At 41.8% G+C, this 23,524-nt stretch overlaps 1 protein-coding gene across 18 annotated transcripts in view; it reads right to left on the bottom strand.

Moving 5' to 3' along the window:
• The window catches only part of MECOM (MDS1 and EVI1 complex locus), a 495,241-nt gene that overhangs the window by 42,875 nt on the left and 428,842 nt on the right, over positions 1-23,524 (bottom strand). For 10 of the 18 annotated variants that reach the window (XM_082223908.1, XM_082223897.1, XM_082223911.1 and 7 more), the window contains 5 exons: positions 12,163-12,265; positions 11,815-12,031; positions 8,799-8,946; positions 6,075-6,231; positions 779-832 (listed from right to left, as the gene is read on the bottom strand). In XM_082223908.1, the coding sequence (XP_082080034.1) occupies positions 779-832; positions 6,075-6,231; positions 8,799-8,946; positions 11,815-12,031; positions 12,163-12,265 (679 nt within the window). The remainder of the gene's footprint in view (positions 1-778; positions 833-6,074; positions 6,232-8,798; positions 8,947-11,814; positions 12,032-12,162; positions 12,266-23,524) is intronic. The other 8 variants (XM_082223909.1, XM_082223914.1, XM_082223912.1 and 5 more) reach the window with 3 other exon arrangements.

Genomic DNA, 23,524 nt, shown 5'->3' with positions numbered 1-23,524 from the left:
TAAGCCGGGTGGCGCTGCGGGCTAAAGCCTCAGCGCCTAGGGCTTGCCGATCGGAAGGTCGGCGGTTCGAATCCCCGCGGCGGGGTGCGCTCCCGCTGCTCGGTCCCAGCGCCTGCCAACCTAGCAGTTCGAAAGCACCCCCGGGGGCAAGTAGATAAATAGGTACCGCTTACCAGCGGGAAGGTAAATGGCGTTCCGTGTGCGGCTCTGGCTCGCCAGAGCAGCGTTGTCACGCTGGCCACGTGACCCAGAAGTGTCTCCGGACAGCGCTGGCCCCCGGCCAATAGATGTGAGATGGGCGCACAAACCCCAGAGTCTGGCAAGACTGGCCCGTTCGGGCAGGGGTACCTTTACCTTTACCTTTAAGCCAAGTCAAGCTATTACAGGAGTGGATCTACAGTGAGACATTTTCTCTTCCACCTTGATAAACCCTTATATTCTATAACATTACATTCTTATATTCTATAACCTTACATTTGCTTTAAATTTCCAAGCCAGGGGTCTTATTTCCCAGCCTCTATGTTTTCAACACTGTCTTGACGCTGTACTCATCTAACCATTGCAATCCTTCCCACACCAGATACCAAATACATTATAATCCATCAATGACTTAAGCATTTAGGACCAAGAAATTAGCAAGAAGTGAAGTTCGCATATTTTCTGCTTATTAAACACATGACTGTTAAGTGCTATTTTTAATGCATTGCTGTCTATTCCAACATGTGGTTCCTATTTGAGCAAGCTGGAGGTTTTATGAAGGCAGGCAGTGTGTAATTACCTTTGTGTTGGTGAGTTGGTGTTGGTGAGTTTGCTCCCAAGCCAGGGCGGCATACTGTAACGAGAGACAGTTGCCATAAACAGACTGAGAAGGTACAGCATGGTGTGTGGCCTTTTTGCTGGGAATCAGATATCTCTGCTCTAGGTGACCCTCTACCCCCAGCCACAAGCGCTCAGAAAATCCTACCCTGACATGTGATCTTTAAATTCTTTTGTTCTGTAATTACACGGCAATTATTCATAATTGTCCTATGGTTTTTTCTGTCCATCATCCTTTGCATTTGAAAAATCACAGTTGCTCTTTTGGTTACACAAGCAATTGCTGATTAATGAAAAAAGCAGGGAAGAAGCATTTTCCATGTGATTTAATTTGAAAAGAATGGCAGAGCATCTGAATTTTCTTTTAAAGAAAAGAAAAGAAAAAAGGAACTGGAGCCGCAGGGTATGAATGGTCCCTATATGGCTGAAAGCTATTGTTCACTAATTATTTTATTTTCACTAATATTAAAAAGACAGCCCTGTGATGTCAGGCAAGGGAACACAAATCTTTAAACAACGGTCATAACTGGGTCTGGTTAATTATGTTTTCGCTTGCTTAAATAAGTTGAAGCACAAATATATAAAAATATCAACCATTCCAGGAGCAGGACCACAGCCCTCTGAGGGATTCTTTTAAGCCATTAAAAATCATGTTGATATATTATTGAGACTCAAGGCTCACACAGATTCATTCAACTACTCCCTTGATGAATGTATGGAGTATGTTCTCGTACACTGAAGAAGTTAATTCGAGAGCTACAGGAAGCTGGTCGTTGGTTCTCAAGAGTTTGAACCACAAGTCCCCATGGGCTGATATGAAATTGCAGGTTGGCCCCTCTCTCCATTAAACTGGCTTCCTGTTTGACCCCACACCTTCATGCTGTGTGTATCTGGATTCTGTGGCCCAGTAGTGCAATATAGCAAGCTTAAAAATTCTGTTAACTGATCCTTCCTTGGAAGCTCTTTGTACATTCAGTAGAAAGTAAAACCACATTATGCTGTTCGACCTGATGTCAGAACAAGAGGGGTAAGGCATGGAATTAGGAAGGATTCACATAACATTAAAAGTGATCTGAACTTCCCACCGTGAGAGATGCAAGTCTTGGAATAAAGACATGCCACTTGCCTCGCCATTGGGTAGGTAGGCAAGATCGTTTCATCAAAACATGGATTTAAAAAAAAGAAAGATGCTCAAGTCAGTCATCCATTCCTAGTTTTCTTTTAACATCTTAAACTGCTTGCCCCTCACATTCAGATAATCTATATTTCAATCTGCTTTCAGAGTCATTAGAACTGAGCCACAGACATTAAGTAGTTAATAATTTAGAATTAAGTAGTTAATTAAAAAACTACATAATTCTCAGTTATTAACTACTCAGTGTCTATGTCTCATGTCAAATTAATCAGCAGATTAATTTGCTAACCCACAGATTAAAAATTGGCTATTTAATTACAATTACTAACATCATAATGATATTGATGACAGTGGGGCAGAAGGAAGATCTGTATTTATTTTCCATTTTTATGCTGTTTTTTTATCCAAAGGGCTCTCAAGACAGCTTGATATAGCAATCATAAGAACTCCCTGTGTGCCATGATTTACTTAATTTTAATTAGAGCAATCTCCTGAGGAAACAGTGCGTAGTGTTGGCATCACTGTGTCAAATTATTGCTGAGCTTCTACTAATCGTCATGCAGTGCCTTAAGGTATCTTCCTGAATAGCATGCAGTTGGTTGATTTGGGCAGCCATGAGATCTAACTTTAAATGTAACGGCTGTGTTTATAGCGCTCTTGCTAAAGTTGATCAATAGGATAGGGCAGCACATAGACTTTCCAATTGAAAATGTTTTAGTGGAATAGAAGCCTGCAGTCAAAACATTGGCTGCTTGTTTCAAATCAATATGTAAAATGCTATTCAGACTCTCCACCAACAGACTTATTAGACCTGTTGTCCCCCCGTAGGGTGGCCAAATCAAATGAAACAATAACAATAAAATACACATCTAGTACAATTCTCCTATCAGGCTCTACACGGTAATGTACCTTTGGTTCCCTGGCCCACAGTTCCCAGCCCAATTTTTCCCCCTTGGCTCCTCTTTCCTTCATTTACATATCTCATTCACCCAGTGTTTGAGTGCCCCACTTCCTCGGTTGATAGAGCATGAGACTCTTAATATCATGGTTGTGGGTTCGAGCCCCACACTGGGCAAAATAATTCCTGCATTGCAGGGGGTTGGACTTAGATGACCCTCATGGTACCTTCCAATTATGATTCTTTGATTCCTTTAGCCACTCTCCTTCAGAATTCCTATCCCTCCATAGCATACAGCCTTTCCTGATTTGCACACCTTTGTGTTTCTTCAGAGCTCACTCTTTCTTGTGCCCTTCTTGACTCAGTGCCCTTTTGTCCCTTTTCTTCAGGACTTCTCCATCTTCTCTTTCTTCAGCTTGCTTAGCTCTTGGCCTCCTGTCCTTTCTTCCCTATGTCTTCCAAGGATGTTTTCTTCCCCTCACCAATGCTGGAGTGCAAAATGCTTTGTTCCCTGAGCAACTGAACATTTTGTGCTACACCAGCTCAGCCAAACAGTTCCCAAAGGTTCCACTGCCAGAAGTGCTATGCAGTATAAACTGTTGTGTTTTATTGAATATTAACTTAGTTGAGAGACATGTCTATAAAGTATTTACTGTACTGAAACACCACCACCTAGGACTTAAGTGGTGCCTTGGAATCATCCAATCACTTTGCATACTGTATCTCAAATATCTTTTAAAAAATTCAAACCTAGGATCAGCTAATGGGAAAAGTATGAATTAGGACACTGGTCAACCATATTGTTGCGAACAACACACAATTCAAGGGAAACGGATACACACACAGAAGTCATACATTCACAGACAGACGCCTTCCTGCTACACCTTTCATTTTGCTTTGATAACTCCTGCAGCCACTGCAAAATTCTGAGAAGCAAGGAATGTCCAGGGCAACGGGTGAGGAAAAGGCAAACATTCGCCACAAGATCCCGGGTAATTGTACCATGGTGCAGGTAGCAATTTGACTGGGCTCCTCTTTTACAGCTTAATTTTATCCAATAGTTAAGTTCTCTCCAAGAACAGTGGTGATAGCGTCTTGGTTTATTCCCCCACTTTTTTATCTGCATTTTTAAAAATAAAAAATAGTGAAATATTGAGTTGCCTTGACTTCTGCTTAAATAAATTTGAAAGCAACTGAATAGAATGAAATATGTTCGGTGATAAAGCTTCACTGCCATAATTCTCAATGTGGACAGCTACTGAAAGGCTCTCACATAACTAAGTCAATAAGGATTCTTTGTTGAGTTTGTCTATGAAGATGGCCTCTTCCTTTAGGAAAGAGTAGCTAGAAGCTGTTTTGAAATTAGCAATCATTTGGAACGATTCCAGGGTTTTCGGTGGTTTGCTCAAGGGAATCTCATTTGGTGGAATCTTCTTACACTTTATTAGTCACATCCACCAGTAGCTCTTCTTCCTGAGGCTACATTAAGAATAAATAAATAAACTTACAAAAGGTTCAAAGCATAATTAGACTTGGGCCTAGGGAAGTATGCCAGAGCACACAATATAAAATGAGGTTATAAAAGTATTTCCAGAATTGCCCACAGAGTCTCGGATACCAGGCAGCTTCTGAAATGAAACAGGCAGGAAAAATACGCGGAGTGCTCTCCTCCAAGAGCTGGTCCATTTGGGAACCAAAGCAGCATCCCTGCAGTGAATTCTCACCTCCTTGCCACAAGGTTTACAAGCTCTAACCAAATAGAGAGCAGGCATCATGAAGTGGCTATCCTCAATAGCAACATGCAGCAGAGGATCTCCTCCATGATCATTACTTCAGGGAAGGAAAGTTCGTGCCATGGGAATGCCTTTGGGGTGGAATTTTTAGGAGCAAATGAATGTGTAGGCTTAATTCTGGCTCTACAGCCTTCCTCTGAGTTTGTATTCCTCTCCTGATTTCTACATGGTTACTCCCGTCTGCTTTCTTCTGTGATACGTTGCATTCCATCGTCCCACATACCCTCCTTGGCTGTCTATGTCGTTGATGCTGCTCCATGCAAGTTTCCTACCATAGCCGCAGCCCAGGGTGACATCTTTTGAAGTTCAAAAGAGAAAGGTGAAGTAGATTACAAAAACAAGGTGCGTCTTGTGGCTATGCTGCAAGTACCCTAGAAACTATAGCAGACTCACTCTGTGATTTTGAAGTGATCTCTATGTGGTTAGGTGCTATTTTCAGCAATTCATTCACACACTGACTACTTCTAGCACAAACCAGACTTGGTTACTTCACGATCCTGTTTTGGCACATGCACTTTTTAAGCACATAGGATCACGTTTATTAGGGTGTGCATGAAAGCAGATTGTACAAATTCAGCATTTATTTTGCAAAACATATAAAATTAAAAGTGCGAGGAAAGAAGCGTGCATAACCAACCACTGTGCCAATTTGGTAGTGAGGAATACACCTGAAATGAAATGTGACAAGAGTGCTGATTCTACATAGAGACACACACAGATAAAGAAAGGGAGTGGCAGGCCTTCAGTCAGCCATGCCACATGGGAAAGTGACCCCAGCTTCCCTGTCACATAATGACTGAACAGACACCAAATTCAGAGCTTTCCAGAATTTTAAAGGCATCTGTTGCAAGGTGCCCTTTCTGTACCAGGGAGATGGCAGGGAGATCTTATACCAAGGGTTCCCGTAATTCATAGAACAATAGGTTGGCAGTATAATCCTATTAACAAGTAAGCCAGATTGGGTTCATTGGGACTCATTCTCATGTTAAGCGTGTCTAGGATTGCAGCCGAAATTATGTTCCTTAAGTCTTATTTAACTTCCTACAGTTAAATCTGCTAGAGTATCTGCTTGTGGGGAAAGTAATGAGTGAAGACCATATGTTGAGACTGGAAATTAAATTTCTAATAATTCTGCTACCTGAAATAAGACAAGTCCTCCCCGAACACTTCTTGAGCAAGTCCCAGAACTACAGAGGTTGATAGGAGTAAGAAAATTGCTTGTCAGTGCAATATACGGCTCCAGACTTTCCACCAACACAATATTTTATTTTTCTGATTAAAGGCACAATCCAGTTAAAGACAGTTGGGAACTGTCTGATTAAAGAGCGTTGGGATTGCTAATGCTTCAATGGGAGCATGTTTATCTGATTCCGCATCTTGCTAAAAAAAAACAGACAGACACAGAAGCTTAGTGGTTAAGTGGGAGACTTACATATAAAAGGCTTGACACTGCTGTGGATATGTTTGTGCTGTTTGAGGCCTGAAGAAGTGGCAAAAGTTTTACCACACTCTGGACAAGCATGCGCACGAGCCCCAACGTGCTGCGAACGAATGTGTCTCTGGAGGTTGCTGGGGTCCGTGAAAACCTGCTAGGAAATGAGTACTGATTAAACACGAAACTTGGATGCAAACAAGGAAAAACAACAACACCAGCAATTGCATAAGACTCTAGTCAAACCAGGAGGCATTGCATATGGAATAGGCAAAAGTTGACTTTTTAAAATAATTTATGCGAGTTCAGTTATGTAAGTGAATTAAAAGATAGAAGAGGTGACTTTTAAGGCCTGTCTACAGTATACAGTACACATTTAAAACAGCGTCAAGCACACTTAAGTGCCCTGGCTGCCATACAAGAAACCCTGGAAACCATATTCTATGATGAAGCTAGGAGCTTCTAGTCACTAACCATCAAAAGTACAACTCTCAGGGGTTTTTGGAAGATGCCATAATGGTTAAACCAAATTCAAAGTGGTTTGAAAATGTGCAGAAGTACTAAAACATCTCTGCAGTTTCATTTATTTTGCATGTTTAGCTTCACTGAGGGTATACAGTATTTAAGAGAAAATATATTTTAGAATTTATAAACCATATAGTAGCAATAGTGACCATTTCCAGCATAATAAAATGTAAAGACGGCAATAGGCAGATGTAAATATTAAGTTGGATCCTGCAAAGGATACTTAGAGTAGATCCACTGAAATGTGACTTAGTTAGACATGACTTTCAATAGGCCTAGCCTAAGCATGGCTAAATCTGAATCTAACCTTTTGCTACTTTGTTGTTATCATCATTACCATTCCAATACAGTTTGCAACTATTCGCTTCTTTCTTAAACCCCTAATTCTGCCTGTTTCTGATATTCCTAAACTAGGTCCCTACTAATGGTTTACTAAGAACTGCAATGTCCTGACTGTCAAAGCTTATCCTTGCCCTGTTTTGTTAAGCAGAGAAAATGGAGCATGGGTTGCAAATGGGCAGTAATTCTTGTCTTTTGAACTGTAGTTCCCTAGGGGATGAGCCAAATACATATTGCTGCATGTTGCTGGGATCCTGAATGGATAGGTCCCAGAAATTATTCCCATCGCCTTCATAATCTTAAGTGTTTTGCTTAGCCTTCATAGAAACAAAACTCAGCAAGCATTTTCTGCCACACTATTCAAATATATTTCAGAACAATGTCATCAATAAGACCTATTGATAGTTACTAAATTTGGATGGTATTATTTCCCTTTTGTTATATTGTTCAAGCAGTGAGAGTAAACAGCTGACACAACACAATGGCTTAATTGCCACAAAACTCTATACAACCCTAAACCTTACTTTCAGTAGTCACACAAGTAGTTCTGGCATTCAATCAGTTGCCTTTCCCTATTGGTATATTAAGAGTTCTGTTATGTTCATAGAATCATAGAGTTGGAAGAGACCACAAGGGCCATCGAGTCCAACCCCCTGCCAAGCAGGAAACACCATCAGAGCACTCCTGACATATGGTTGTCAAGCCTCTGCTTAAAGACCTCCAAAGTAGGAGACTCCACCACACTCCTTGGCAGCAAATTCCACTGTCGAACAGCTCTTACTGTCAGGAAGTTCTTCCTAATGTTTAGGTGGAATCTTCTTTCTTCTAGTTTGGATCCATTGCTCCGTGTCCGCTTCTCTGGAGCAGCAGAAAACAACCTTTCTCCCTCCTCTATGTGACATCCTTTTATATATTTGAACATGGCTATCTTATCACCCCTTAACCTCCTCTTCTCCAGGCTAAATATGCCCAGCTCCCTTAGTTGTTCCTCATAAGGCATCGTTTCCAGGCCTTTGACCATTTTGGTTGCCCTGCTCTGGACACGTTCCAGTTTGTCAGTGTCCTTCTTGAATTGTGGTGCCCAGAACTGGACACAGTACTCCAGGTGAGGTCTGACCAGAGCAGAATACAGTGGCACTATTACTTCCCTTGATCTAGATGCTATACTCCTATTGATGCATCCCAGAATTGCATTGGCTTTTTTAGCTGCCGCGTCACACTGTTGGCTCATGTCAAGTTTGTGGTCAACCAAGACTCCTAGATCCTTTTCACATGTACTGCTCTCAAGCCAGGTGTCCCCCATCTTGTATTTGTGCCTCTCATTTCCCCCCCCAAGTGCAATGTTAGATAAGAATAGTCCATCTGACTGAAAACCATCAATGGATTTCAGACCCCTTGCTTAGGCGGGTGTGCTCTCTACAACATCAAAGTGACCCCATATGTGCAAAATATGTACCAAGCTCTGAGTTAGATGTCACTATCAGCAGCTTCATGTGATGCACTGAAACATTTCAGGCTGCAGATGGATGAATCAAGTTTGAATGCTCTCCCACATTAACAAAAGCACATTACAGCACATACAAAACAAGCACGCACAAAAATGTCAGGGAGAAGGTTCTAACCTAGCCTTCTTGTGGGCATCTTGCATTACATATGCAGGGAATCATTTGTACATGAGAGAAGCTTTCAAATCTGATCCCCTACCTCTTGCCTGAAGTGGTCCAGTCCAGTGGAAACGTCGTATGAGGTATCATGTGCTTCAGTGCTGAAGCCAGACCTAAGATGCTCAAAATGTTACTCTACATATCATAAGCAACGTTGCGTATACAAAATTCCAGGCACCCTACAATTTCACTGTACCTTGGCACAGTTTTCGCATTCATAATGCTTCCCACTGTCATGGGACATCTGGTGGCGTATCAAGTTGGATTTCCAGTTAAAGGCTTTGGGGCACTGGTCACACTTGTACTCCCGCTCTTCGGTGTGAGACAGCATGTGCTTCTCTAAGCTGCAAAGATACAAGAAGAAGAGGCTGGGTGAGATGGTGACTCAAGCTTTTTGGAACTCCAAAAAGTGAAGAGACAGGAGCCTATTTCAGAAAGAGGAACTTATTTCAGTTCAGGGAATCAAAGTAGTCATAGAATAACAATCTCCACTCCTACGACGAATATCACCCATAGGATCGCACAATGTTAGTTACAGTCAGAGTAGATTTATTGAAATCAATAAACTTTGAGGTTACAGTGTTTTTTGCTTAGGAAAAGGACACGTAAGGGGGGGTGATAGAGATGGTGGTTATCAATGGCTACTAGTCATGGCGATTATGTATTACCTCCTGGATCAGAGGCGATATGCCTCTGAGTACCAGCAGCTAGGCAACACAAGCAAGAGAGCATTTGAGTTTCCCATAGGCATCTGGTGGGCTACTGTGTGAACAGAATGGCAGACTAGATGGGCCTTCTTGGTCTGATCCAGTAGGACTCTGCTCTGCTTACTCTAAATAGAATATACACTTTTTGTAGTTGTTAAGAAGTGCTGCTGCTAATTTGGACTATTCACAAGACTGCTTCAACCTATTTAGTGAAAAATTTAATCCGTATTGACTATCCCATATTACAAACGCTTCAATGAATCAAACCTTAGAAGCAGTTCTTGGAGGAGTAAAAGGTAAAGGTAAAGGTACCCCTGCCCGAACGGGCCAGTCTTGACAGACTCTGGGGTTTGTGCGCCCATCTCACATCTATTGGCCAGGGGCCAGCGCTGTCCGAAGACACTTCCGGGTCACGTGGCCAGCATGACAACGCTGCTCTGGCGAGCCAGAGCCGCACACGGAACGCCGTTTACCTTCCCGCTGGTAAGCGGTACCTATTTATCTACTTGCCCCCGGGGGTGCTTTCGAACTGCTAGGTGGGCAGGCGCTGGGACCGAGCAGCGGGAGCGCACCCCGCCGCGGGGATTCGAACCGCCGACCTTTCGATCGGCAAGCCCTAGGCGCTGAGGCTTTAGCCCACAGCGCCACCCGCGTAAGACCCTCTTAATGTGTGTGCAGCACACTCAGCCAATACATTGCTCCGTCTTTTCTCAACATATGAAATGGCCCTTAGGAGAGGATAGACTAGAAAGAGAGGCTCTCACTGCCTACTGATCCAGTGGCATATGGCTTTTGCAGCGATATCTTATTTCACTCAACCAAAACATGAGAGTTTAATGTCTTTTGGGCAACAGGTGAAGGCCAGGCCTTTACATGTTTAAATTATATTTTACAATATAGAATAATTTTTATTATATTGTAGCTTTTTAGATTTTTCACCTGTCCTGATACTAACATATTTTGCCACTCTGTTTGGTTTCCTTGTAATTTTTAATTGGACTGATTGTTTTTTTAATGTGTGTTAGCTGCTTTAAGAGCCTCTGGATTGAAAAGCAGGATTAGAAACATTCCAGATAAATAAATAAGTAATATTATTCTGCATCTGCTGTAGAATCCAATCTGTCACTGTTATGTGTAGCTATGAGTCATGCTTCTCGTCTTATTTAATGTTACTGTTTTCTTTCATAATATTTCACATGTAATTTACTATTACTTCCACCATTAATCCACAACATAGATTTAAAATGGTGTTTGGCTGTCCCGTTCCCCCCCCCCCTATTAATTACACATACACCAGCTTGCATATATATCAACAATTCCAATTGCCACCTGAACATTTTTTTGAAATAGAATATTTTCTCTATATTCTATTTCCTTGAACTGTTTCTGTCATGTATTGGACTTTAAATAATTTAAATGTTTTTCAGCCAGGCTGACGGTTCTCATTTTTCACCCTCTCCCTCTCAGTGGCAGAGCAATTTATGATTTGTCTTTTGCTGATATATTTTTTTCTGGCCTTTGTTCTGAGCCTTTAATACCCTTAAAGGCCTTCCCCAAAGAAGAGTTTTCTAAGCACGAGTCAGGCAGAGTTGTCATCCATCTGTTCCTGAAGTCCAGACATCTTCCCTCAAGCTTGCATTTTGCTGCAGTGATACTGTAGTTTCCCAACAGCGGATGTGCTCACTTATCCAAGAGAACCCTGGCCTGAAAATGGTTTCTGTTTGTGCGCTGACTTTCAAAACCAGACACTGCCTTCATAATTAGCTGGAACTTAAAATAATTTAGATGAAAACTGCAGCTGTAAATCTTAAAACACCAACTTTTACATATTTATTCCTTGTCCTTTAGCAAATACTCAAAGTGCATCTCTGACCTCTTCCATCACCACCAACACTAGAAGTGTAGATCTTGCCAACTTTGTAGCTTTTGACCTCTCTAGGCATTGCATACTCACTGAGCACAGCAGGGACATGTCCTCCTATATGAGTCCCCCCCCCACTTGACACCATGAGATCAGTTCCCTTCCATTTTTTGTGTGAAATCTGCATTAGACATGATCAGGAACCCCAAGATTCTAGAACTCTATTTCTAAAAACATCAAGACAAGCACTGCTGTCTTTTGGCAAACATGAGTTATTTGTTTGTTTGTTATGAATCAAGACCTGATGACTGGTTTACACACTATCCTCTACTGTGTTGTAATTCCTCACTTTCTGCTGTTGGCTTATTGTTAGTTTTTGTTTGAATTACTTTATGTTTTCTTATTGGCAATTTTACTAGCTATTTTTAAGTTGCAAACCGCTGTGGAATTCTCTAATTATCATCAGTTACTAAATATTTCAAAATAAAAACAGAAATAAAATAAATAAATTTTGAAATAAAACAAAGATTGATTTGGGTCTTTTGTAACCGTCCAGGGGTCCTTTACCTTTTACCATATATATAATATATTTTTATATGGTGTCTATGTGTGTTTTGTTTCTCTTAAAATATGCCTGTTCCTACCTTTGCACATCAGAAAACACTTGGTCACATTCTTTGCACTCTTGAATGTCATGCATATCATGGAGGTCATTCTCCTTGTCAAGCTTTGGCTGAAATTCCTCATCCACCATCGAAAACGCTGAGTGAGGTGTGCTGCATGGGAATTTCTGATGGTCCACGAGATCTGCTTTGGACTCAAACAGCTGGTCACAGTCTTCACACCGATACTGACGCTCCTCTGTAAAGCAAATCAGTCATTACTCTCAGTGGCCTTCGACCAATGCGAGAGGATAAATTTGCTCTAAGTGCTGATAATTAGGGAACTTTCTGTATAAGTTATTTGACAATCTGCCATAAGAAATTGCTGACCATGAATGTCTGGAGCCATAGGATCGTGTAAATAGTCTTCAGTCTTCATGAACAGAAGGAGCTCTTCTCCAGCTTCAATGTCTTTCACCACTCTGTAATATATCTGACAGAGAGAATGGCAAGTAAGTGACAAGAAGCACACAGTAACCAAGAGGGGATTTTCTACATATATGTTGCAGCAAAAATATGAGGTCATATTGGCCATGTTGGTGCCACAAAGGAGTGGCCACAATTCAGCGGTAGAGCACATTTTTGCATGCAGAAGGTCTCATTTAGTTCCTCGCACTTTCAGGTAGAAAAAGGATCTTAGGTATCTATCTACCTACCAACCAACTTTGCTGGGAAAGTCCTCTGTTTGAGATCTTGGATTGCTGTTGCTAATTAAGAGTGGACAGCACTGGGCCAGAAGCACAAATAGTGTTACTCAGTAGCAGTCCCGAAGCCAAAATAATCTGGCAGAAGATTTATCCCAATAGCTATTATTCCTATGCAAAGAAAGCTGTATTTCCATCAAGAAATATGCTCAAGAGCAAGCTGTGTGACAAGCAAAGTATTATTAATGCTTGCTGACAATTCACAAATCTTCCTATAACATGGGCTGTACAGGTAATTCATTGAATAAAATTTCTTACTGAAGTGCCAACTGAGAAGACAGGTATATTCAAACGCAGTCTTTAAAAAAAAAATAAAAATAAAGGCACACCACACACATGGATCAACTTTTCTCCTAGTTACACCAGCAGGGGGTGAGAGATAATTCCATTGGGCAAATAGGTAGGAAGTCAATAATAGAATGACAATCCAGTCTGTATTATAAGCATTGGGGTACACCAAATTAATCACAAAGAACAACTGCAATGCCTTGGGTAAGCACATAGCCAGATATCACTCAAGGTTTACTATGCAACCTGATCCACAGGGATGTGCAGAATTGTTCTGCAGAGCTTTACTTGGTTAAGCTTGTATTTCCAGGTTAGTCCTGGTAGATATACCTCGGATCACAGTCTTAGCTTCCTGTGTGAAAAGGAAAACTCCACCTAAAAAGCCCCATCAAACATCAAAGCATCATTTGCACGTTTGAATTTGCAGCCTGTAGTGAAGAAGGAAGGAAACCTAACCTGATGGTTATGCTCTGAAAAGGAATAGGAAGGAAAACCAAATCAGCTAATTCCAGCAGTGGGGCAGGTGGGGCACTGGCTGAGAGCCCAGGCGCTCAGAGGGGAACCTCACTGGTCGCAGCCCTGCTGGCTGCCCTTTAGGGGTAGGAGAACCTTATCTGTGATTCCCAAAGGCCTATAAAAGATGACTTTAGAAAGAAAAGCTCACTGTCTTATTGTTTCGCTCAGAACCTGCATTATGGAGAACAGTTTTCATGCAACTTTGATAAAAGACAAATGTTCAAATAAAATATTCGAACTAATTCTAAAAGCACTGGCTACCTCTGTTCATTTATCAAACTCAAAGCAAGCCTTCTCTTTTACTTTTTTAAAATAATTTTGTGACAACTCTTAATACTAGGAGGATACAACAATGGGGAGGGGGGTTCAAAAGAAACAACTATTTTGAACACTTGTCGGCCTAGAGGAAGATCTCGGAGACTGTAGGGAAAAGGCAGAAGTTTCAGTGACCCACACCAATGGGAAAAATCCACATTGCTCAAAACTATTGACTGTATGTGCACGCAGTTCTTATACAGCTCCAGTAGGTGGCTCTAAAACCCAATTGTTTCTTTTCTCAGAAAAAGCCTGACCACAACTATGTGCTGGGGGGGGGGGCTGTCTACAAATACCTTAATGAAGAGTATTGCATTACTCCAGGTTTATTTGCTTCTTTCCTGCCCCCACCGTTAAAAATGCAGTATTGTTGTTTTTCTTTTTAATACTAGCAGTAGTTCAACCACCTGAAGAAGCCAAGTCATATATCGCCGAGTGGTGTTGGGATAAACAGAAGGAATTTGTATGTTACATGACATTTCCAGAAAACAAGCTAAGGCCACATTGTGGCTGCCTCTCCAAAGGCAAAAGCTCTAAGAAAAAAAGCATTAATCATACAATGTGCAGGCTGCTGACTGTTAGCTACGCACCTTCCCCATAAAAGTAGAGATCTGGGGCTTCTGGAGTTTCCACTCCCACTTCTGTCAACTCCCTTTTCCTCCTTTAGTTCTCCAAAGTGAGAGCTATCTTAGCCAAACCATCTTTTAGGTTTATAATCTACATTCCCGCCCCCCCCCGCCCCCGTCGCCCCTTTCCACACACACAAAAGACAAATGCTTCCAAGTAGCATGTTTCATTCTGGAAATCTATTTCCCCTAAGAACACAATGGCATTCTCTCCACAATCTGAATTACCTCTTTTGTTGGCAGCTCTCAAAGGTTTAAGTTATTAGCTTCCTTTCCAACAGCATGCTGACATTTGAATGGTGACATATTAGAACTTCACAGCAAGGTCTCGCAAAGAAAAACGCTGCCTTAACACGTACACCAAAAAGCCTTCCTCCCCTCCCCCATTTTGTTTTTAAAGGAAAGGAAACACTATGATATTGCAGATTTTTTAAAAGGTCTGATCTGTTCGGCACAAACCTGCACAAATTAAAAAGGAAAGACAACAAGCTTTTCGCTGTTTCTCCTGAATTTTGGCTCATCTTAAAATTTGTCTAAAAACTAATGGGATATGAAACATAGGCACTCAGCACAACAAGGCAATGTGTTTCTAGTCAAAAGAGAGCATAAAGACATTCTAGACTTTAAAAGCTGGGAGGGGTCAGCAAGAAAGGCTAATCACTCCACCACCCACAACACAGCAAAGACTATTTTGATTCCTGACTGCAGCCATTTGAAATAGCTGGGGTTAGGATCAAGCGCCAGAAGTAAATTTGTCTGAGTTCAGTCTAGTGGTGGTCAAAATACACAACAGGCTTAGTGTGGATAGAAGTAACAGGTCAGTGAAAAACCATGGCTGCCATGGTCTCAAAAGGTCATGGAGGAACATGTTAATTGGTTCCTAGCTGACTTGGGTTGATTCACCAATTTACATACTGCATTGTAAAGGAAGCCTAAAGGGGCCCATTCTCAGAATCAGTAAACTTACACGGAGGAGTGTGTATGACATTAAGATTAATGCTGAAACCTTTTGCATACTTAGCCAAGTTCCACTGAGATTTACCTCTGAGTAAACAGGAACAGGATTGGGCTACATGACACTGATGCAGCTAATTGCTCAGGAAAATTTATGTCTGAAGTGGGGCATGTTTCAGTCCTCTTCCCAGGACACTAACCCACCTCACCCCTTCAGTGTACAGTGGCCAAATGATAAAAGGGAGGGGGTGGGGGCTTGGGCTGCTCTTGTGTTCTTAACAGCAGTTTGACTGGTTAGAAATCAGCAGCTAAAGCTTTCCTTGCAGGGAGATGTCTGGTGATCAAAATGCTGTTAAAGGCACAGCTACAGGGGCATCTTTAAAAGTTTAAAACCCCTGCATGCATGTTGCAAGAGGTACCTTCTGAATAATCAGTTTCACTGAAATTATTGAGACTTAAATACGAGTCAGTATACTTAGGACCAGAGTATAGTGGATTAACGCAGAGTAACAAAATAATGTAAGAAATAATGGGTTGCTTTTTCCTTTCAAAGACTCATAGCTCAATTCACCATTCAAACATGCATGGAAAAATTAAGAAACTTGACCTTTTACCACCCTGTAACAAATTTAAATATGCAGAAAATGCATGGTTAAAATGGGTTAAAGGGTAATTAATCTGTTACTAGATATGTATTTACAAATAAACCGCAGTTTAATGAAATTAATGTTATAAAAAGCCCACCCAATAATGTTTGTTATGTTTAAGGGATCTTCTGACCCCTCTAAAGGTATAAAGGACCCCTGGACAGTCAAGTCCAGTCAAAGGCAACTATGGGGTGCAGCGCTCATCTCACTTCAGGCCAAGGGAGCCAGTGTTTGTCCACAGACAGCTTTCCAGGTCATGTGGCCAGCATGACTAAACTGCTTCTGGCGCATGGAGGACCTTGACGGGTGCCAGAGCTCATGGAAACACTGTTTACCTTCCTGCCACAGCGGTACCTATTTATCTACTTGAACTGGTGTTCTTTTGAACTGCTAGGTTGGCAGAAGCTGGGACAGAACAACAGGAGCTCACCCGTTTGACACAGAGTCAAATAGCTCACCTTCTGATCGGCTCTACACCTGTACCCTGCCCAGCACAGGAGAAGATGAGCTTTGGAGTAAGCTATGGGCAAATCAATGGGATCCCTATACCCAAAAGGGACACAGTTTGTGAAATAAACACTATTATGGTACACCTCCTTCACTCATTTCCCTCCTGGTTTGTGTGCATATTTGATTGGGTCAGAAAAACAAATATGCAAAAGTCCTTATTGCTTTCTCTGCCTCTGCTCCCTCCCTTCCCTCCACCTTTCTGAATCACCAAATATGTTAGTGTTTCTCATGCAATTCAGCTGGGAAATCCATGAAGCAGTTCCTTAGTTTTTGTAGTTAATATGCAAAAGTCATTTTCATAATGTATCTGATAGAGTGAGAGACAGCGAAAGAATGTGACAATCACACTAGTGATTTGGAGTACACATTTGGGACTTTTGAAAAGGTGACTGAACATGAATGGCAAAACAGAAGCACAGTTAAATGAGCTCAAACTCATTCTCAGCTTTAACTTGATATTTATTGGGCCTTATGAAAACAAGAGTAAAGGGGAGCAAGTCCTGCTGGAGCAAGGGCAAGCCTGCTGCAGGCTTCCCCATACAGCTCTGATAATGCACCTCAAGCCTACTCTGCAGCCCGTGCTCACATAATTTTCTCATGAGCAGATACTGCCAATTGTGACAAATGATGCTGTGAGTTGGTGATGTGGACTTTGATTCACTGGGGGCCAGGTTGGGACAACCAAATTCATTTGATCCACGGCTGAAGCAGATTTAAGTAAGGCCAGCTTTTAAGTCCTGCAAATAAATCTGATGTCAACATTGCATGCACTGAATATTTGCTTTAAGCAACACTTGCTTTTCCATTTATTAAGATAAATGTATTTAAATCTGACTTTTCTCCAGATCTAATGGCCTTGGTGCATTTGAAAGGGAATAGTAAGTTATGGGCTGATGAGCCCAAGACACGACTGAACTGCTGACTTACAGAGTGTTGGAAGAATGACGGCAAGATGTACAGGTTGTATGCAATAGATGGACTTCCTTTTGTCCTTCCTTTGGCTTTTAATTTAAGTACCAAAGGTTAAGAAGTGGAGTTTATAGTTGTCAGAAAACAACCAGACTCCTGAAAGGTATTGTGTTGAGTAGCAAGAAATGTCTGTTTGCCAATTAACCTCTGATGGACCATTCGCACATGCAGGTCATCACAATCAATGACCAGAGATGCAGCTGAGATTTAGCCCTTAGTGACAATGCTGTTGCTCTGTTTTTTATGTCCTGTCATCTACACAACATTGCCTGGGGTGGCAAAGGTAGTTTGCTGCTCTCCTCATGCAGCAAGCTTTGAACCATTTGGGCCCATTCAGGGCCAGCCTTGCCACACAGCAGGGTAAAGACACCTGGCAGCACGAGGGGGAAACAGACGAAGGCGGGCATTGGTGTCTGAATGGTGCAGCAAGACTTTTAAAAGTTGGCCAGTGTGGTGGGGGGGGTGATGGCATCTGAACTCCATGAACAATGAAATGGCTCTGACTGGTTCCTGTGAAGTTGTGCAGGCGTCTTCTTCACAGGTTGTAAATTGAGAAGGGGATCTTCTTCTGACAGAGAGACACAACTAGGAAGCCTTCCCTGCTTCACTTTTAAGAGACAGGACTCCTCTTTGGGCTGCTGTCAAGCAAGTCACTGTCTGCAATTTTGAAACTAATGCTATTGTCCTTTGCTATCATGTAACTGACTGAGACCAAAGAGCAGGTTTTAAGAAGTACAATGTATCAGCTGCATGTAACACATACAGCAATGTAACACACATACACACATATATGGAGATTTTCAAACAAATTGCACATGAAAACAACATAGGATCCTTGATCTCTAAATTAGGGGAGAGCAGCAGAATGTGCATTGCAAGGGTGGAATGGGGCAGCTAATTAACATACAGTACTCTAATTTCATGCAAATGACATCCTTTCTGTTGCAATTGTGTATTACATTTTGCTTTACAGGAGACAGTAAGAAGCTAAAACACTTCCACGTTTTTCCCCTTTAAAACTGAGATTGAATGCATTTTTGTAATAAAAGTAAAAATGTGTCACCTAATCACAAGACTTCAAGCACATAACGTTATAACGTTAATAGCGGTCCTATGTATTCGACCCAAGGTCCACCCAGTTCAGGATTCTGCTTCCAAGAAGGGCCTTGGGAAACTTGCAAGTGTGACCTCTGTGCAATAGGCTTCCCCAAGTGCCTGGAACAGAGCAAGGCTATTGCCTTCATGCCACACGTTTGAGCTTCCCAGAGGCATTTGGCAGCCTTCTGATAATCAGCAGCATGCTGCCTCTGAACATGGAAGTTTCATTTAGCTATCCTGGCTGATAGCTATTGACAGTCCTACTATTTCTTGACAAACAAAACAAAAGCACATGTAATATCTGACCTCAAAATGTTTGTGCCAAATTGTATGCTAGTGGAATGGGGGAGGGGGGGAGAGAGATTGCTAGCCATTTTAATATGGTTGCAATAGGCACTCCTAACGTCACATATGTCTCACTCTTCTTTTTATATAAAAACACCCAGAATTACCTTCTTGTGGAAAGCAGGGATTTTTTTTCTGGACCTGATACAATGGTAAGAGTCTTAAAAAAAAAAAAAAAGCAGTGGAAGGACATCAAGTAAAGGAGCCAAAATGGGTCACAAAACTCTTTGAAAATAAAAGTTTAAAAATTACTTTCACCTTGTATCCATTTTACACAAGCTCTCCATTGTCTCAAAGCTAAACCCAAGTGTATTTATTCCATAGCGCTTTGCCTTTGAAATAGCATTTCTCAATATATGAGTAATATGATTTACTACTTAATGGTAGCCCTGAACTTTCAGTTGTATAGTGGCTCTTAATAACAGTGACCATTACTTCTGTAAGATGACCACCTACATTTCAGAGACCTACGAGGTGCTGGAATGGAGCTTTCTATGTCACTAACAGGCCTTTGCCTCATTCAGACCATTACACAATAACTCACATTATCTGGTTAAGAAGCCACTAGATATTAACTTTAAAAAGGGAAGGTGCTGGAACTAAAACCTGCCGTAAACACATACGTTCTAAACAAGAAACTCAGTCCTCTCATCCCAGGAATGTGGGCCTTGGCTCTAACTGCTCACTGATGAAGGAAAGGCACTCTGTATATGTACAGAGATGTGTACTGCCTCCTGAGCCTTTGCATGTTCACTCAGAAGTAAGTCCCATGGAGTTCAATGGAGCCTATTTCTAACTGTGCATAGGTCGGCAGGCTTCACATTTTTCCTTCTCATATTCCAGGATGGAAGATTTTATCATCTATGTCCTGTTAAGGGAGCACTAGTTCAAACGAAACTCCAAGAGACTGCTGCACATAGCATGCGATCATTATGAATACCTGTCATTTTAAGATGGATTTCAGATTGCAAAATACATTATAATCCTTACTATTTTCATCTTCGCAAATGCTATGGCAATGATTATTCCCATTTTTACAACCAGAGAAGTAAGAGCCAAGCATAAGAAAGAATTCTGCTGATAAAGGAGTGTGCAATTTACTCAGAACCCTTTGTGACCATTTGAGTTGTAGATTCTCCAGCTTTAAGCAAAATAACCTGCTCTCAAGGGCTGATCTTCCTAGTTTGTGCCTACTCTTTGCAGTCCCTGGCACTTTCATTTTTCCTACTTTCATTGTTCTAAAACTGCTCCACTTAGTGGAAGCTAACAGTTTGGGATTTTTAAAATAAAGTTTTAGAACCTGTATAAATTATTTTCCTACATGTCTTTATTTTGCAGAGCTAAGGCTGCAATCCCAAACACACTTTGATGCAGTTAAGTCCCAATGAACTCAGCGGAATTTACTTCTGAGTAGACATGTACAGTCAGGAAGCAAGGTAACGTGTCAAGCAAACTGCTGAAGACTATGCAGTGAAAAGCTATGCAGGGCATTGTAACTTTCTAAACTCCTAGAAAAATCCTGTTTACACCCACTATCTTCTGAAACTTCACCTGCCATATTGCATATCTAGACCCCAAGGACTGGATATTTGCTTTAAAATAAAAAGCTGAGGTTCTTACCAGGCTGCCAAATTCTGAATTGCAAAATTATATTCCAAAACACACACAGTCCTGTTAATGCAGAATTATTTCTTCCTATCCTATTTTAATTGTATTCTGAAAATTGCCTTACAACAATGAAATAAAATAACACAGAACAAAGGAAAAGAACTGTGTTTCAGAATAACAATCGTAGGTGTCAATGTAACAGAGCCACAAAGAAAAGCTACCAAATGGAAATATAGTGATGAGGAAGAAAATTTGAAAATATATTCTATTTCCTTTTAGAGGATGGACAAGTCATGGCAGTTTATTTTTCCTGGTTGGGCACTGGAAGTTTTATTTATGTTTAACAGCCTGCATTTGGCATGCATAAAGAATAACAGAAGCGTGAATTATGAAAGGCCTTCAACCTATCCAGGAAGTTGTAATATTTGAAATAATAGAGAAAATGCACTTCCTGAACAATCTGAAAAGAGAGAGGGAAGGATCCTCTCCCAGCCACCCCTCACCAACACATTGTGGCCTATAGATATTAGTTCACTTTCGTACAGAGGGACCTGTAAGTCCTCAGAGTGAGACTCAGACCTCCTGGTGTCCCAAGACCTATCCAAATAAAACAGCAGAGCCCTCTGTGTTCCTGCAAGCAGGATGGCTACTGAGTGCAGAACCATTTCTAGGGAGCGAAAGAAGACAAAAGAGTCTCAGAAAGTTTAAACTCCAAAGCTCTGTGCAGCTAGTACCGCAGAGCTCTCCTTACCAATGGCAGTGTGTGCCATTTGGATTCATGAGAATGTAAAGGATTAGGATAAAAAGAGAGTGAAACTACTGCCTGTGAACAGAGAAAGAACAGAGCCATTCCCAGTCACCACCTTCGTTAACACATAACTATGGGTCCAATGAAAGACTCCTAACTCTGTAACCCTACTCACCAATGTAGTTGCAACCAGCAAAATGACCTTGTGACCAGGCAGCTACAAGGAAATCACTGGCTCTACCTTAGCAGTAGAACCCCAGGACTGATAAATCCTACATGAGTTTATACATGTGTTAAGAGGGAGCCTTCCTAGAGTACAATGCAGTCACAACAGAAACAACCATTTGAGTCAGCCAAAGTCTTTCAGTTGTCATACTGTTAAATAAATAGCAACAACAGTTCCTCTGGACTGGAAGTATCCACAGGTTTCACACAGACAAAATGATGAGACATTGAAATAATGGCCTCTACAGTCATAATGAGGCCACAAGGACTACCAAAGCCTGCAGCGGTTGAATCTTCTGGATCATACAAGGAATCAGAGGGGAAAGAGAATGCTAATAGTTGAACCCCCAGACCATGGTGCAATAGAATGTCTATTCCCTTCAATGTTGCACAAGGGAAGCACAAGATGAATGCCAAAAACTGCAATGACCAGGTTTGCAAAGGGGTCTGTCGCTGGCCAGCTGAAATGATGGCTGCCTTGAATAGCTCAAGTGAAAGACTTCAGGCCCAGGGATATGGCCCAGAGCTCTAGGCTGTTGCCCCCTGGGTAACTACCTGGTTGAGAAGAGCATGCCAAACCATCAGGCAGGCATCGAGGGTCAGGATCAGTCTCTGCAGCTCTCCAGACACACTCCGTCAGAGCCAGACCACCAATGAGGTGAGGTGAGGTAAAGCGCCTGGCTCAGGTAGCAAAAGCACAAGAGCTGGTGCCCTGCCTGCCTCTGGCGGAACACCCCACCCCCTCACTGGTGAGAGGGAGGAATTATGGCATGTGGCATTGCTTCTCGTCTCTCCCAGCTCTGGGGCAGAGGAGAAAAGCGGCAACACCTTGAGGAGTGCCCTGGTTCTCGCTGAGTTTGGGGAGAGCTGAAGCGTTCCTGTGTGCAATGTTGTTGTTCATCTCCCCAACACCACCATCACCATCCAGGGCAGAGAAGATGAGCAGCAGCACTTTGAGGAACGCCCCAGCTCTCAAGTTCAGAGGGGGGGGCATTCTGATAATAGTGGCGGGGGCAGGGAGTGGCACATTCTCATTTCAGGAAACGTGTAGGGAAAAGTCTGAAGGGGAATGCTAAGGTCCCTGAGAAAGGGGTATTTATCAGAAGAAGAAAAGGTGGGAGGGGAGGGAAAAGATCACAAAACTGACACAAAACAAACACTAGAAAGGATATAGATGAGAAGGCAGGATTGGACTGGAAATTAATAATAATAATAATAATAATAATATAATAATAATAATAATAATTTATTATTTATACCCCGCCCATCTGGCTGGGCTTCTCCAACCACTCTGAGTGGCTTCCAACAAAATATTAAAATACAGTAATGCATCAAAAGCTTCCCTAAACAGGGCTGCCTTCAGATGTCTTCTAAAAGTCTGGTAGTTGTTCTCTTTGAAAGAGGGATAACTCCTCCCTGGAGAGGAAGTAGAAGGCTTCAGAAGACCCTGCCTGATCCTTCTAGTAGGAGGCACCATCCCTACCAGAAATGCCTCCAATAGCACCTGGCAAAGTTCCTTTCTGCCATAGGGTAGGCACTAACATGATATAAAAAGGGAAATAAGGATGCCTTTGAGCATGTGCAGAATGCTTTGCCTCAGAGCACTGGGATAAGGAATTAAAAGCAGCACTTTCAAGCCTGAGATTAAGCTTTCAACCAACATAACATTTCCAGGATAGTTTGAGATTGGGCAGGTCTTTAGATATTACATTCTGTAGCCAGGCTTCAGCAGGTTTTAGTCCCATGGCTTGATTTCAAGAGGTCAGCCCTGGAGCACGTTATGTAAGAATACAGAGCACATGTGGGCCTATGAAATTGCTCAACACTCCCAACTCAGAGACTTAGCTTGTTCCTTTACATGGGCCGTCTAGAATGAGTAGCTAATATTCATTTCACATTTTCTCCCAAGAAATTAAGCCACGTACAGGAGTGCATAAAGGATATGGATGTTACTGTTACAGCAAGTGAAGGAAGGTGGTTTTAAAGTTGTTTATTATTGCTTTGATAACATAAGACCTATCCACAGAACCTTCCGCCAAGTTATCTCATTAAATGTACAAAGCTGACATGTCATATGGTACACATACATACATACCTTATGCAGTTCTCAGCATAAATAAAATGCTAGGCTTTGAATTT

This window comes from Podarcis vaucheri, assembly GCF_965113315.1.
Source record: "Podarcis vaucheri genome assembly, chromosome: 5".
Taxonomy (NCBI): Eukaryota; Metazoa; Chordata; class Lepidosauria; order Squamata; family Lacertidae; genus Podarcis; species Podarcis vaucheri.
The sequence above is the reverse complement of the archived record's forward strand: the minus strand, read 5'-3'. Positions and strand labels throughout refer to the sequence as shown.